Below are 12,312 nucleotides of genomic sequence, written 5' to 3' on the forward strand. Positions count from 1 at the left end.
GTTTTGTCAGTTCAGGTTTCCTCCCTAAATTACTTGTTGTGGTGGCTTCAACCACAAGCCCCATTAGGCTTGGGGTCTCCAGAGAAGCTTCCTAGCAGGAAAGTATTTTCTAATAAGAAATAGAAAGAAATACTAACTAGTTCTCTTCATGGTCACTCTTCTAAGCAAGAAGGAGCAGCACCTTGGAGGGGGTTTGAGCAGTGTATTAAACTTCTAGGAGATGCAAGTGAACACAGGATTGAAGCAAACTGCAACATCACTGTGGGATGTGGAATCAATCTGTTCCAGTTGTAGTTACAATGCTGCAACAAAGTTTTGGGTTCAAGTACATCACAGTCTGTGTCCTCTCCCAGGACAGCTTCTGTGTTCTGAGCAGCTTTGCTGTGGTACAGAGCCTACAGAGGGAAATGATCCCAAAACTGGAGTTACCAGCAAGAGGACAGAGGGGTTTCAGCAGTTCAGAATACATAGGCACAAATGTCAGACCAAATTATTCTGTTAATTCTGTTAATTCTCACAAGCTGAGCAGGTCACAGTACACACAAGCCCTGCCTAAAACCAGAGATGCCTGCCCTACCTCCTGCTCCATCAACCACTTCCTTTTCTTGCTGTGGGAGACCTAACACATTCCTTTTCTGCTCCAGGAGGACTGTCAATCGCTGTTCCAGGAGAAATCCGTGGCTATGAGCTGGCTCACAAACGGCATGGCAAACTGGCATGGAAAGATCTGTTTCTGCCCAGTATCAAGCTGGCAAGAGAAGGATTCCCTGTTGGGAAAGGCCTTGCTGCAGCCATCAAATCAAAAGAGGAGGCAATTGAAAGCAATCCCTTGCTGTGGTAGGTAGAGGACTTGCTGTTGTATACAGAGAAATTTGGGGTGGCTGCTTCCAATCTGCAAAGTCCCTGTGTTTGTGCAGTGCAGTGTGCATCCCCTGCAGTAACCACACTCACTGTGCCTGCTGGTGTCACTGCAGATACCTAAAGGTGCTAAATCATGGGGAATGTTCAGTCCTGACCTTTAAAGGGGGAGAAATTCTACTCCTGAAGCCCATTTGTCTGAGCAAGGTGGAATTAGAGTATGAGCTGGGATCAGCCTGCCCAATGGCAATGGATTTTCTGAATCCCTGCTTTTCCTCATGCTGTAAGTGCACCAAGCTGATCCTCCTGCATTTGGAGTAATTGCAGAGTCTCCTTGAACATCTCATCTGCTGTCAGGCAGTGGGAATTGGATCATCTCTTACACTACAATCAGCCTTCCTCAAGCAGTGCCTCTGACCATCCACCTCTGGCAAAGACTTTGAGCATGAAGGGTTTTAAATACTCCTCACTTCTTACAGTCAAACCCTCAGTGTTTATGTCCAGCCCTGATGGAAATCATGCTTAATTCTCTCTTTTCCTTAAAATCTCTGCCAGCTGCAGGTTTGTTTGCTATCCAATTGGTAATGTACACCCTGCCCTGTCCTTCAATCAGGCAGGTCCACAGCAGCACAATCATGATCCATCATGGGGAGCTAGAGAGGAAACAATCTACCTTAAAGATCTATCAGACAGGGACTGAAACACTTCTGGATTTACTGGAAGCTTTGAACCTCATAGCTTAATAGGCTGTGCTCTGAACTGCACTGCTGGGTCCAAGGACTGTGGCCCCTCCTGTGCATCTTGAGGCACTTGTTGGCCCCTGGGGTGGGCAGGGAGGGTGGTGCCATGGTGAAAATCCCTGCTGCAGGCTCCATGGAGCACACTGAGCTTGTGGAATTACAGGTCAGGAAACACTGCTCAATTTTGTGTCCCAGTGCCAAGATCTGAGGAGCCCTGGGCCATGGCTCAGGCAGTTTCCTTCTCTCCAAGAAGCACCAAGCATGAACACCCATGCTGGTTCAGCTGCCACTGACACACATAGTTCTGAACTTATCCCTCATACCTGATCTTCTCCATCTCCTTTCTCTTCTAGTGAAGTGTTCTGCAAAGGAGGGAAAATCCTGCAGGAGGGTGAAACCATCAAGATGCCCAAACTAGCCAACACCTACGCCACTATAGCCAATGAAGGAGCAGATGCCTTTTACACAGGAAGCCTGGCAAAGCAGATCATTGCTGACATCCACAAGGCAGGTGAGAACCAGGACACCCTTCCCAAGCAGCAGGAGTGACCACACTGCTCAGAGCCCCAGGAGGAGCCAGTGACCTCCCAGTGGCCTTGGGAGAGGCCAGCCCTGAAATGCTGCCTCTGAGATCTGTGGCAACAGGACACCCAAAAGAAGCACTTTAACAGATGTGTTTGAAACTCAGAAATGGAGAGTGTTTGCTGTGCATTTCTGTGCCACAGAGCCTCCCAAGTCTGTGCAGTTCAGGCTGTTCAGAGAGCCTGGATCCCACGAGTTTGTGCCTAAAACGTTGCATCCGTGGTGGTCCTGTGAGCTCTGAGCTGTTTGATCTCTCGGTGCCACTAGATGGTGGCAGTATCCCACCCTCACCAGCCAGCACTGGCTGGCTTGGGGAAATTCCTGTAATTCACTGGCTTCATCTGGGATGGATAATTACTTACTGTCTTCCCCCTTCAGATAAGAAAGGTGAAGGAACACTCAAATTATTCTACCTGTGGGGTGCCACAAAGCATCTGCACCCAAAACTGCATCTTCCTCTTGTAAGAATTCTTAAGGACATTTTGTAGCCTGACACTGCTGGTGTCTTTTGTAAAAAAAGATGGATCACCAGAGTTGTGTCTGCTGTAAATCAGCCCAACTTTGTGCTTAAACTATCTGAGCCTGAGATGGATCTATCAAGGAGGAAATCTCCTGGGCACACATCTTTGCTTTCCTCACCTTGTTACTTTTTGGATTTGTCCATGCTGTGATTCATGGTGGTGGAGCATGACCTCCCCTTCCCACCAGAGATGACATAAACCCACATCTCTAGTTTCCTTCTCTTTCCAGGGGGAATTGTCACATTGGAAGACCTGAGGGACTACAATGCCACAGTGATTGAGGACCCCATACAGATCAAACTCGGGGAGTTCACCCTCTACACACCCAGTGCCCCCCTGAGTGGCCCAGTTCTGGCCCTCATTTTGAACATATTGAAAGGTGAGAGTGCCACAGAGCAGTGCCCCACAGGCACCAGGAGCTGGGAGAGCTCCAAAAACATCACCTTTTTTGGGGGGAACAAGGCCTCCCTGATAGACCTCCAGCAGGTGAGAGGTCTGAGAGCCCAGGAGAGATCAGAGATGCAGAAACATTCCTCTTCTGCTGTAAACTCAGGGATGTTACCTTCCTACCTAAATTACAGGTGCAAGAGGAAAATTATTCTCCTGGTGGGGGAGCTTCCCTGATACCTGTATGGGTGGAACCTAACATGTACTTGAGGCTTCTTTGCAAGTACAAATTCTGCTGGTGACTCCCACAGTGCTCAAAACTACCAGAGCTCCTCAGCTCTCCATGTGGAGATGAGGACGGTCCAGTGACTGCATCTCTGTAGACATTGGGCTTCAAGGTTATACATTTGACACAGGTGCATTAGCAATCCATGGACCCTGTGCTTTGTGTTCACAGTTGTTTGTGCTCTGTTGCCAGGATATAATTTCTCTGCTGCCAGCATCAAAACCGTGGAGGAGAAAGGTCTGACCTACCACCGCATCGTGGAGGCCTTTCGCTTCGCCTACGCCAAGAGGACTCTGCTGGGAGACCCAAAGTTTGTCAACATTACAGAGGTACCTGGCAAAAGTCTTTTCTTTCTGCAACACCAAAGTTGATGGAACTTGGCTTAAAGTTTTTGGTGACTCCACTTTGTTAGGCATCCTCTGTGCCACTTGCTGTGACAGGCACTGAAACAGCTCTGAGTCAAAACGTGATGTCCCATGTGGCTCATGGCTGAGCTGTCAGGGCTATAAATGGAGGCAACCTTCCTGCTGGAAGGAAAAGCAAACTCCTCAATTCACCAGGAGAGCTGGAGTACATTTAGGTCTAACCCTGCCTGCTTTTATAGTCTTTATTCACTATATTCCCAGCATCTTTGTGGCTCTCTAACCAGACTTGCCTGTAGTAAAATGGAGCAGCAGATTGGAAGGGATGAGACTGCTTGTCCCAACTCTGCATTTTGGGCTTTACTTCTGTCCTGCAAAAGCAGCAGACTCTGAGCCCAGCCTAGCTTGATGAACACAAATTTTCAACATACAGAGCTCTGGTCAGACCTTGCCTTGTCCCTCTCCCATCCCATTCCTCTTGTCCCTGAAGCAAGTGTAGCCCTGCTTGCCTCACAGCAGTGTGGAGGCAGCTTTCCACAGCACTGCAATAATGGATGCTGATCAACTTCTGCACAAAGGGGTGACTTTAACAGCTGTTCCTGTGACAGCTTAAAAAGATCTTTTGCTACAGTGTCCATCTTCCAAGAAGGAAGACTGTCGCCATGATATTTTATGAAAAATCCTTTTGCCAGGATTTTTTCTCCTAAGAAGCTGAGAGGCCTCAGAAATGATATGTAAACAATGGTTATCTGCTGCTGTGGAATGCAGCAGGTGCATCTTTGATTGGTCCATGTTGGTTGTTTCTAATTAATGGCCAATGACATTCAGCTGGCTCAGAGCTTTTGTTATCATTCCTTTCCTTTCCTTGCTTGCCTTCTGATGAAATCCTTTTCTTCTATTCTTTTAGTATAGTTTTAATATATCATTTTCTTTTAATATAATATCATAAAATCATAAAATAATTATATATAATAAAATAATAAATCAGCCTTCTGAAACATGGAGTCAAGATTCTCATCTCTTCCCTCGTCCTGGGACCACCACAGGAAGGCCCTTGGGGAGAAACTGTAGCCTCACTGCTGGGATTTTAAGTGTTGGATATCAGCCTCATGAGAACGTGTCTCTTAGCCTGCTGAGTGAGTGCTCTGGGTTTCTCTGGCAGGCAATCAGGAACATGACATCCGAGCTGTTTGCAGACAATCTGCGGAGGAAGATCACAGACAGCACCTCGCACCCCGTGGAGTACTACGAGCCCGTGTACTACACTGGAGACAATGCCGGTACATCCCACGTCTCCATTGTGGCTGACGATGGCAGTGCTGTGTCCGCCACCAGCACCATCAACCAATAGTAGGAGCTCAGACATTCCTTCCCTGTAGGCCTTTGCCGTCTTCCTCGTGCTGGTTCTGGGTGTCAAACACCTCTGAGCTGTCACCTCTGGGGCGGGGCAGGGGTCAGTAGTGCTGGGGATGGGCACTTCTGCTGAGCCTGCAGGTCAGTGCTCAACACTGAGGCCTCGTGCTTGTGTCCTCTCTCTTGTTCAATTCCACCACAACGTTGGCTGCATCTGGATCTTCTCATAAGCAGAGCTATTGCTGCTGGTTCTGATTTCCCAGGCTTTTGGAAGGAATTTGAGCTAATACAGTTGGCCTGGGAGCGCAGTGTTTGGCTGTGAGTGCTGTCAGAAAGAGCTGTGTTCACATATATGGCCTGGAGCCAGGGTGTGAAGCTTATTTTTATCCATAGAAAATGTCTCCAGCTTGACACATCTAAGCAAACCCCCAGTCATTCCCAAATGTGCCAGCCTTGGAGCTGTGCTGCCTCTGAATGGAGTGCAGTGCTGCCCACCTGCAAGGGGCAGTAGTTGTGCTGAGGTGCTGTGCTCATTTTCCCCAGGGGATCCTCTCAGGAGAGGTGTAGGAAGGGCTCTGGGCTGCCTTTCCTCTGTGTGTAGCTGTGTACTCACAGTATTAACTGCTTCCTTCCCCCTAGGGGGAACAGAAAGTCCTTTACAATGGGAGGGAGTGGAGTTACTCCAATCAAATCCCAGGTTTACATTGCAGTAAATTCAGCTGAAGCTCTGCCTGGATTTGCTGTGGGTTTGACCTGACTTTGACAATTTGTTTTCTCCAGCTTTGGCTCTGATGTACGATCCAACGTGAGTGGAATCATATTTAATGATGAAATGGATGACTTCAGCTCACCTTACATAATCAATGGATTTGGGATCCCTCCTTCTCCAGCGAATTTCATAGCTCCAGGTAGCTGTAAACTGCATTCCTGACTCAATCTTTTGGCTGCATTTTGCATGCTCACACTGCAGCATCTGTGCCATGGGACACAGGCCTGGGACCTGCAGGGGACAGTGGTGGGAGAGAGTCAGGAAGGAGATGAGTGCAGGGGATGGTGGGATCCCCAAGGGCTGAGCAGGACACGAGCTGAGTCAGGAAGGTGGATACTGAGGCTCTGGGCTTAGATGTGGAGCAAGAGCTGGAAGTTTGTGAGCTGCAGGTAGAAAGCTGAGCCTCTGTGTTGCCTCTGTGTCCCCAACAGGTAAACAGCCAATGTCCTCTATGTGCCCCTCCATTTTGGTGGATAAAATGAAACAGGTGAGGATGGTGGTCGGTGCTTCTGGAGGAACAAAAATAACTACAGCAACAGCACTGGTACGTGAGGGTGAGGGCAAATGGGGCCAAATGGGAGAGGCAGCATTTGGGGGGACTCCCATCTGCACCTGTGACAGGATCATGGCTGTGGCTCCCTGCTGGGGGCCAGGGGCTTGAAAAGGAGGTTCCTGCCTGGCATTCTGAGGGCCAGACCTCCAACACCAACTCCTGCCAGGGCTACAAAAGGTCTGCTATTAAATTGCCCCCTTTAGTTACTCCAGTGCCTCCTTAATGATGTTTTCTCTGGCAAGTGGTTCTTACCACTTGCACAAGATTTGCTTTGAGTTCTGTTCTCTGAGTCTCCATGAGCCTATTTACCTAGTTTAGAGTTGTTCCCATCCAACATCCCAAATTTGGATCAAGGTCCCACAGAGAAGCTAAATAAGAACTCAGCTCAGGCACAGTGTCAGGCAGGGCATGATAGGCAGGGCATCTGTGAGCTGCTGTGGCAGCAGCACCAGGCTGGATCTGGCCTTTTGGCTGAGGTAGAGGAGAATTCTGTAAAAACCACTACAAACAATTTCCTAAGCCCTGGACTCTGAGTGTTCTCACTTCCCAGCAGCTCCAGCCTGCAGTTCAATGGTGCAGAGAGGAGCCAGGCCCAAGGGAACTGGCTGTACAATAGCAGGAAGATGTAGGTGTGTTTGCTGAGGTGACTGTTGTGTGCTTGGCTCCAGCAGCATAAACCCAGCCACCATGGCCTGGGGATCTCATCCTTTTGCTGTGTTAATTTTAGTCACTCATGGTTTCTTTGTGTGGGAATCCCTAAGCATATACAAGCTGCAATGTACCTGTGTTTTTCTTGGCCAAGAGAAGAACCACTGAAAGCCACACAAACCAGAGATGGTGCCTTTGGTGTGCCCTGTGAGCATCCTTGAGGCACCTCTGCCTGTGTGGCTCCAAGGGTCAGACTTCTCTGAACACAGTAATTGACATTAAGGCTTTTTGCTTCTCACAGACAATCATGAATTCCATCTGGTTTGGTTATGATGTGAAGAAAGCAGTGGAGGAGCCCAGAATTCATGATCAGCTGTTTCCCAACATCACGGAGCTTGAGCAGCAAATAGAGGAGGTTGGTCTCACCAGAGCCATACATGAACTTGTATGAGCTGGGCCCCTGGTGCTGGGAGGGCAAGCACTGTGGAAAACCAGCAGGTTTGGCCAAATGTTCCTAGGTGAGCAGCAGCAAAGCTGGTCCAGGTCTAATGCTGGGTCACAATAAGCTGTTCAAAGTGCACCTTCAGTCTCAGTCACACAGGTGTGAAGCCAGTGCATTGAATAGTGACTTGTGTCTGAAACTGAGCATCTGCTTGCAGTGATGCTTGGCACAAAGGAATTGCAAAACAGCAAACCACATCAGGGCCCAGAGCATCCAGCAGTGTCAATCCAGTCAGTCTCAGGGAACTCTTGTCCTGTTGTGTAACCTCATGATGAATCTGGAAGGCCTGGCCCAGAGCTAGCAAGGGGGGATGCCCAGAGGGACCTGGGAACAGACTTGAAAATATATTCACAGTAAAGATGTCAGCACAGTGCTGTCAGCTAGAGAGCTGATGGCAAGGTCTGCCCTGCTCTCCAGACCACTCACCTGAGCTGGCAGCTTCATTCACCCTGAGCACCTGCACATCCCCAGAGGCCTGAGGCAGGCACAGGCTTTGTACATCTCTCATGCCTCTGTCTCTGCCTCTTTGTACCCATCTCATATCTCTGTGCCTCTGTATTTGGGAAAACAGTCCTACATAATGCAGTTTTATCAAACTCTGCAGAAGTTCCTCTGTTAATAAGCTTCTCATGAAGATAACAGCTGAGGTATCTGCCAGCACTGGGGAGGATGCCCTGCTCTCTACAAGTCCTGTGTTCTCCACCACTGCCAAACAGGATCCATCAGTCCTGGCTGTTAGTGTGTGAATCTCTGTGACCAAGAATAGTATTGGTAACCCATACTGAGCACCACACATATCAAATTCTGAATTCCACTTCTTCAAAAGTAGGGCATCCCAGAAAGCAAAGGGAAGAGGAGGAACAACACAGCCCTATGCAACACAGGCCCTGAACACCTGGCTGGTTGTGGGGGATGCAGGTTGCAGGGTGCAGCAGGTGCAGTGATCTCACCCCGCTGTGCATTGCAGGCTGCAGCAGGTGCAGTGTTCTCACCCCGCTGTGCACTGCAGGCTGCAGCAGGTGCAGTGTTCTCACCCAGCTGTGCATGGCAGGCTGCAGCAGGTGCAGTGTTCTCACCCAGCTGTGCATGGCAGGGCATTGAGCAGGTGCAGTGTTCTCACCCAGCTGTGTGTTGCAGGGCATTGAGCAGGTGCAGTGTTCTCACCCCGCTGTGCACTGCAGGCTGCAGCAGGTGCAGTGTTCTCACCCCGCTGTGCACTGCAGGGCATTGAGCAGGTGCAGTGTTCTCACCCAGCTGTGTGTTGCAGGGCATTGAGCAGGTGCAGTGTTCTCACCCAGCTGTGCATGGCAGGGCATTGAGCAGGTGCAGTGTTCTCACCCCGCTGTGCACTGCAGGCTGCAGCAGGTGCAGTGTTCTCACCCAGCTGTGCATGGCAGGCTGCAGCAGGTGCAGTGTTCTCACCCAGCTGTGCATGGCAGGGCATTGAGCAGGTGCAGTGTTCTCACCCCGCTGTGCACTGCAGGCTGCAGCAGGTGCAGTGTTCTCACCCCGCTGTGCACTGCAGGGCATTGAGCAGGTGCAGTGTTCTCACCCCGCTGTGCATGGCAGGGCATTGAGCAGGTGCAGTGTTCTCACCCAGCTGTGCACTGCAGGGCATTGAGCAGGTGCAGTGTTCTCACCCAGCTGTGTGTTGCAGGGCATTGAGCAGGTGCAGTGTTCTCACCCCGCTGTGCCTTGCAGGGCATCGAGCAGCAGCTGAGGAAGAGGAGGCACGGCACGGCGCGGGTGAGCGGGGGTGCAGTGGTCCAGGCCATCCTCAGGACCGAGCGCGGCTGGGCCGCCGCCTCCGACTCGCGCAAAGGGGGATTCCCCGCGGGCTACTGACCTGCCTCAGCTCTAGTGACACCAAGGTGTGTTTGGGGGAAGATCCTTTAGATCTGCAACTCAGGGACTTCTCACAGGAAAGAGAACGCATTTACCTGTGATTCTGTTGATGGAACTGGGACAGTTCTCTACAGCCATGACCGAAGTGCCTCATGCCACAGCCGTCTGCTAAGACAGGCGCGTCCACCAGGACGTGCAGTGCTTACTTGAAGAGTCTGTTCTGCCTTGAAGAGTTTGTTCCCTGCCTCCTCTCCATCCCACGAAGACAGATTGGGTGCCCAGTTGCTCACTCAAGCTGCAGGAAGCGTTTCCCCTGCACGGTGTCAGCTACCAGGAATGTCCCTGTCACTGCTAGAGAAGATATTTGTTTCCTGTTGAGTAGGTGGGAGTTACAGGACTCTGGAGCTGGGTTTTCTAAGTTACAAACTAATAGGTCTGTGCCATAGCAGGAAGCCCAGCTCTAGACTGGGATAAGCCAAACTCACCACTCTGTTAACAAAAGATGTTTTTGCATTTCACCCGGTTGATTTTTGGAGATGAGGGGGGAAATGGGAAAATGGCTTCAAACTTTTTTATATTTCTGTTGAGAAGGTCTAAAGGGAAGATGCTACCTGTAAAACTCTGAGCACAACTAAAATAAATAAATATGGAGTCACACATTTTCCTTGCCTGCACAGTTGCTGCAAGAAGGGATGGTGAGAGTCTGTGTGAAAGAAGCTCTTCTGAGACTTTTTGTTTTTTCTTCACTGCTTTGATGAAGTCATGAGTAAGCAACAATAGTCACATATTCAAAACAAGCTTGTTTTTCTCCACTTTGCTTTTTATGATGTCATACTGCAGGCATGAAATATCAGAGTTTGGGAAAATGAAATTTCAAAAAAATTTCAATGAAATTTTAATGAAATTTCTAAAAAGCACACTGCAGCTACTCTTGTTTAAAGGTAAGTTACTATTAACCAGACTTTTAAGGACCTCTCAGAAATGCCTGTCTGATATGGAGCAGCTAAGAGTGTTTGTACCTGCATGAGAGGGTTTGGTGCAGGACCAATACATCACATCACATAAACTTAGCCCAAGATCAAACCCAAATGATCCAGGGGTTGTCATGCTCTAGTGGTGTTCTTGAAATCCTTGATACACACGTGGCACTAAGTTAGCTCATCTATTTGGCTTGTTGAAACTTCTTGTCAGTTTGTAAGGACCTTAAAATACAGAAAAGAAAATGAAAGTCTGAAGTTTTAGGCATCCTGCAGCCTCTTTCCTAGAATTGTCTGGAGCAGAGGAGAGCCCAGTTTCACAGAATAAAGTGAGAGCTAGATGATGCTTAAATCAGAGTCATAACTTTGACACACATGTTTGCTTATATCATTTGACCCAAATGAGTGGCTTTTACCAAACATGTCCTGGGTGTGCTCTGGCTCCTTTTCCTGAGCTCTTACTGATGGTGCTGCTTTAGGTGCAGCAAAGGCAGTGATTGTAAATGACCTCTAGGCACCGTGTTCCCTCTTGTTCCCTCAAGAGACCAGTTTGGGGCCAAGCCTGTGTCCCCTTATTGCCAAACTAGGAACTTTCACTTTTCCATTTCTTGTAATTTCACTTCTGGTGTTCCTCAGGCTGCCTTTGGAATTGGGACTAGCTGAGTTCTTTCTTGGCTAGATGTGACCTGGGAAATAAAGAAAATTACTGCACAGCAAAATAAGCTTATTGGAATCTTACAGTCATTACAATTAGTCCAAAATAGGAAGGAAATTGATTTCTGGGAAGTGCCTGAGGACAATCCTGATTTCTGATACAGGTCTGAGTGGCTGTTGCTAGGCTGCATCTAATGGTTTGTGGTGCAGCAATTGTTCTCATGTTGCTGAATTTCCTCTTTCTAATCAGAAAATCCCCCTATTATTTATTATCTGTGTTAAAAAGCTTCCCCTGTGGAAAGCTTAAAACACTCATAGTTACAACTGTTCTTATAAAATGCATTTGAATTCTTGGCTCTGCAGAAGTTGCTTTGTTTGGTTGTTTTTTAGCAGTAGGAAAAAGAAAGGAAGAAAGAGGAAGGAATTGTTAAACTGGGCTATAGCTGCAGAGGAAGGATTTGTTAAACTGAGCCACAACTTGCACTTACTCCCTATGTTTTTAAAAAGCTGTGGATACTTGTGCAAGCTGTAGTTATCTGCATCTCATTTGGACATACCTGTACACAGAGCAGGCACTTCTGCCACCTGCTTGGAGCTCACATCCCACTGCTCACCCTGTGCTGGGGCTGTCTGTCAGGCACTGGTTCCTGCTGTAAAACTCCAACTGCACCTCCAGGCTTATGGGATGTTTCAGCTGCAGGGAAAATCTGCCTAGGATGAGAGGGAATGCCTTTAAACTGAAAGAGGGTACATTTAGGTTATATATTAAGATGATATTCTTGGCTGTGACATCAGTGAGGCCCTGGCAGAGGTTTATCCAGAGAAACCCTGGCTGTGCCTGCCTGGAAGTGTTCAAGGACAGGTTGGATGGCACTTGGAGCAACTGGGTTTAGTCAGTGACATCCCTGCCCATGACAGGGGGCAGAACAAGATGGTCCCTGAAGTCCCTCACCATTCCATGTCCCACCTTTTAATGCAGCCACCTGGCTCTGCTCCTGGGGGCACGCAGTGTGTGGATGAGGGCAGGGAGAACAGGACACATTCCATGGCTGATTCCAGCTGATGTGAAAGGAAGCTGTGCCATTAAAAGGCAATTCAGATGATGAGCTGTGGAGTTCACCTCTTGCCCCTGCTCTTGAGTCTGATATTAGTACAAGTTTCTTTTGGCAGCCATCCAGCCTCTGCAAGGGAACAAAACTCAGCTGTGAGAGACAAGTGGCACGAGCTGCACTGCTCCTCAGCTTCTCCAGCAGCATCTGAGGCTCCAGAATGAAC

General features: G+C 48.8%; 1 protein-coding gene across 6 annotated transcripts in view; it reads left to right on the forward strand.

Annotated features, from left to right (window-relative positions):
* GGT1 (gamma-glutamyltransferase 1) overlaps positions 1 to 10,065 on the forward strand; it is a 32,371-nt gene extending 22,306 nt beyond the window's left edge. For all 6 annotated transcript variants that reach the window (XM_071445619.1, XM_071445623.1, XM_071445624.1 and 3 more), the window contains 9 exons: positions 645 to 837; positions 1,952 to 2,109; positions 2,931 to 3,080; positions 3,567 to 3,703; positions 4,899 to 5,086; positions 5,870 to 5,997; positions 6,290 to 6,402; positions 7,361 to 7,474; positions 9,263 to 10,065. In XM_071445619.1, the coding sequence (XP_071301720.1) occupies positions 645 to 837; positions 1,952 to 2,109; positions 2,931 to 3,080; positions 3,567 to 3,703; positions 4,899 to 5,086; positions 5,870 to 5,997; positions 6,290 to 6,402; positions 7,361 to 7,474; positions 9,263 to 9,406 (1,325 nt within the window). In that variant the 3' untranslated portion in view covers positions 9,407 to 10,065. The remainder of the gene's footprint in view (positions 1 to 644; positions 838 to 1,951; positions 2,110 to 2,930; positions 3,081 to 3,566; positions 3,704 to 4,898; positions 5,087 to 5,869; positions 5,998 to 6,289; positions 6,403 to 7,360; positions 7,475 to 9,262) is intronic.
* Positions 10,066 to 12,312: the final 2,247 nt, after the last annotated feature.

The sequence above is a fragment of the Agelaius tricolor genome, unplaced genomic scaffold, assembly GCF_023055355.1.
Source record: "Agelaius tricolor isolate 1412-34295 unplaced genomic scaffold, bAgeTri1.0.p SCAF_20, whole genome shotgun sequence".
NCBI classification, from domain to species: Eukaryota; Metazoa; Chordata; class Aves; order Passeriformes; family Icteridae; genus Agelaius; species Agelaius tricolor.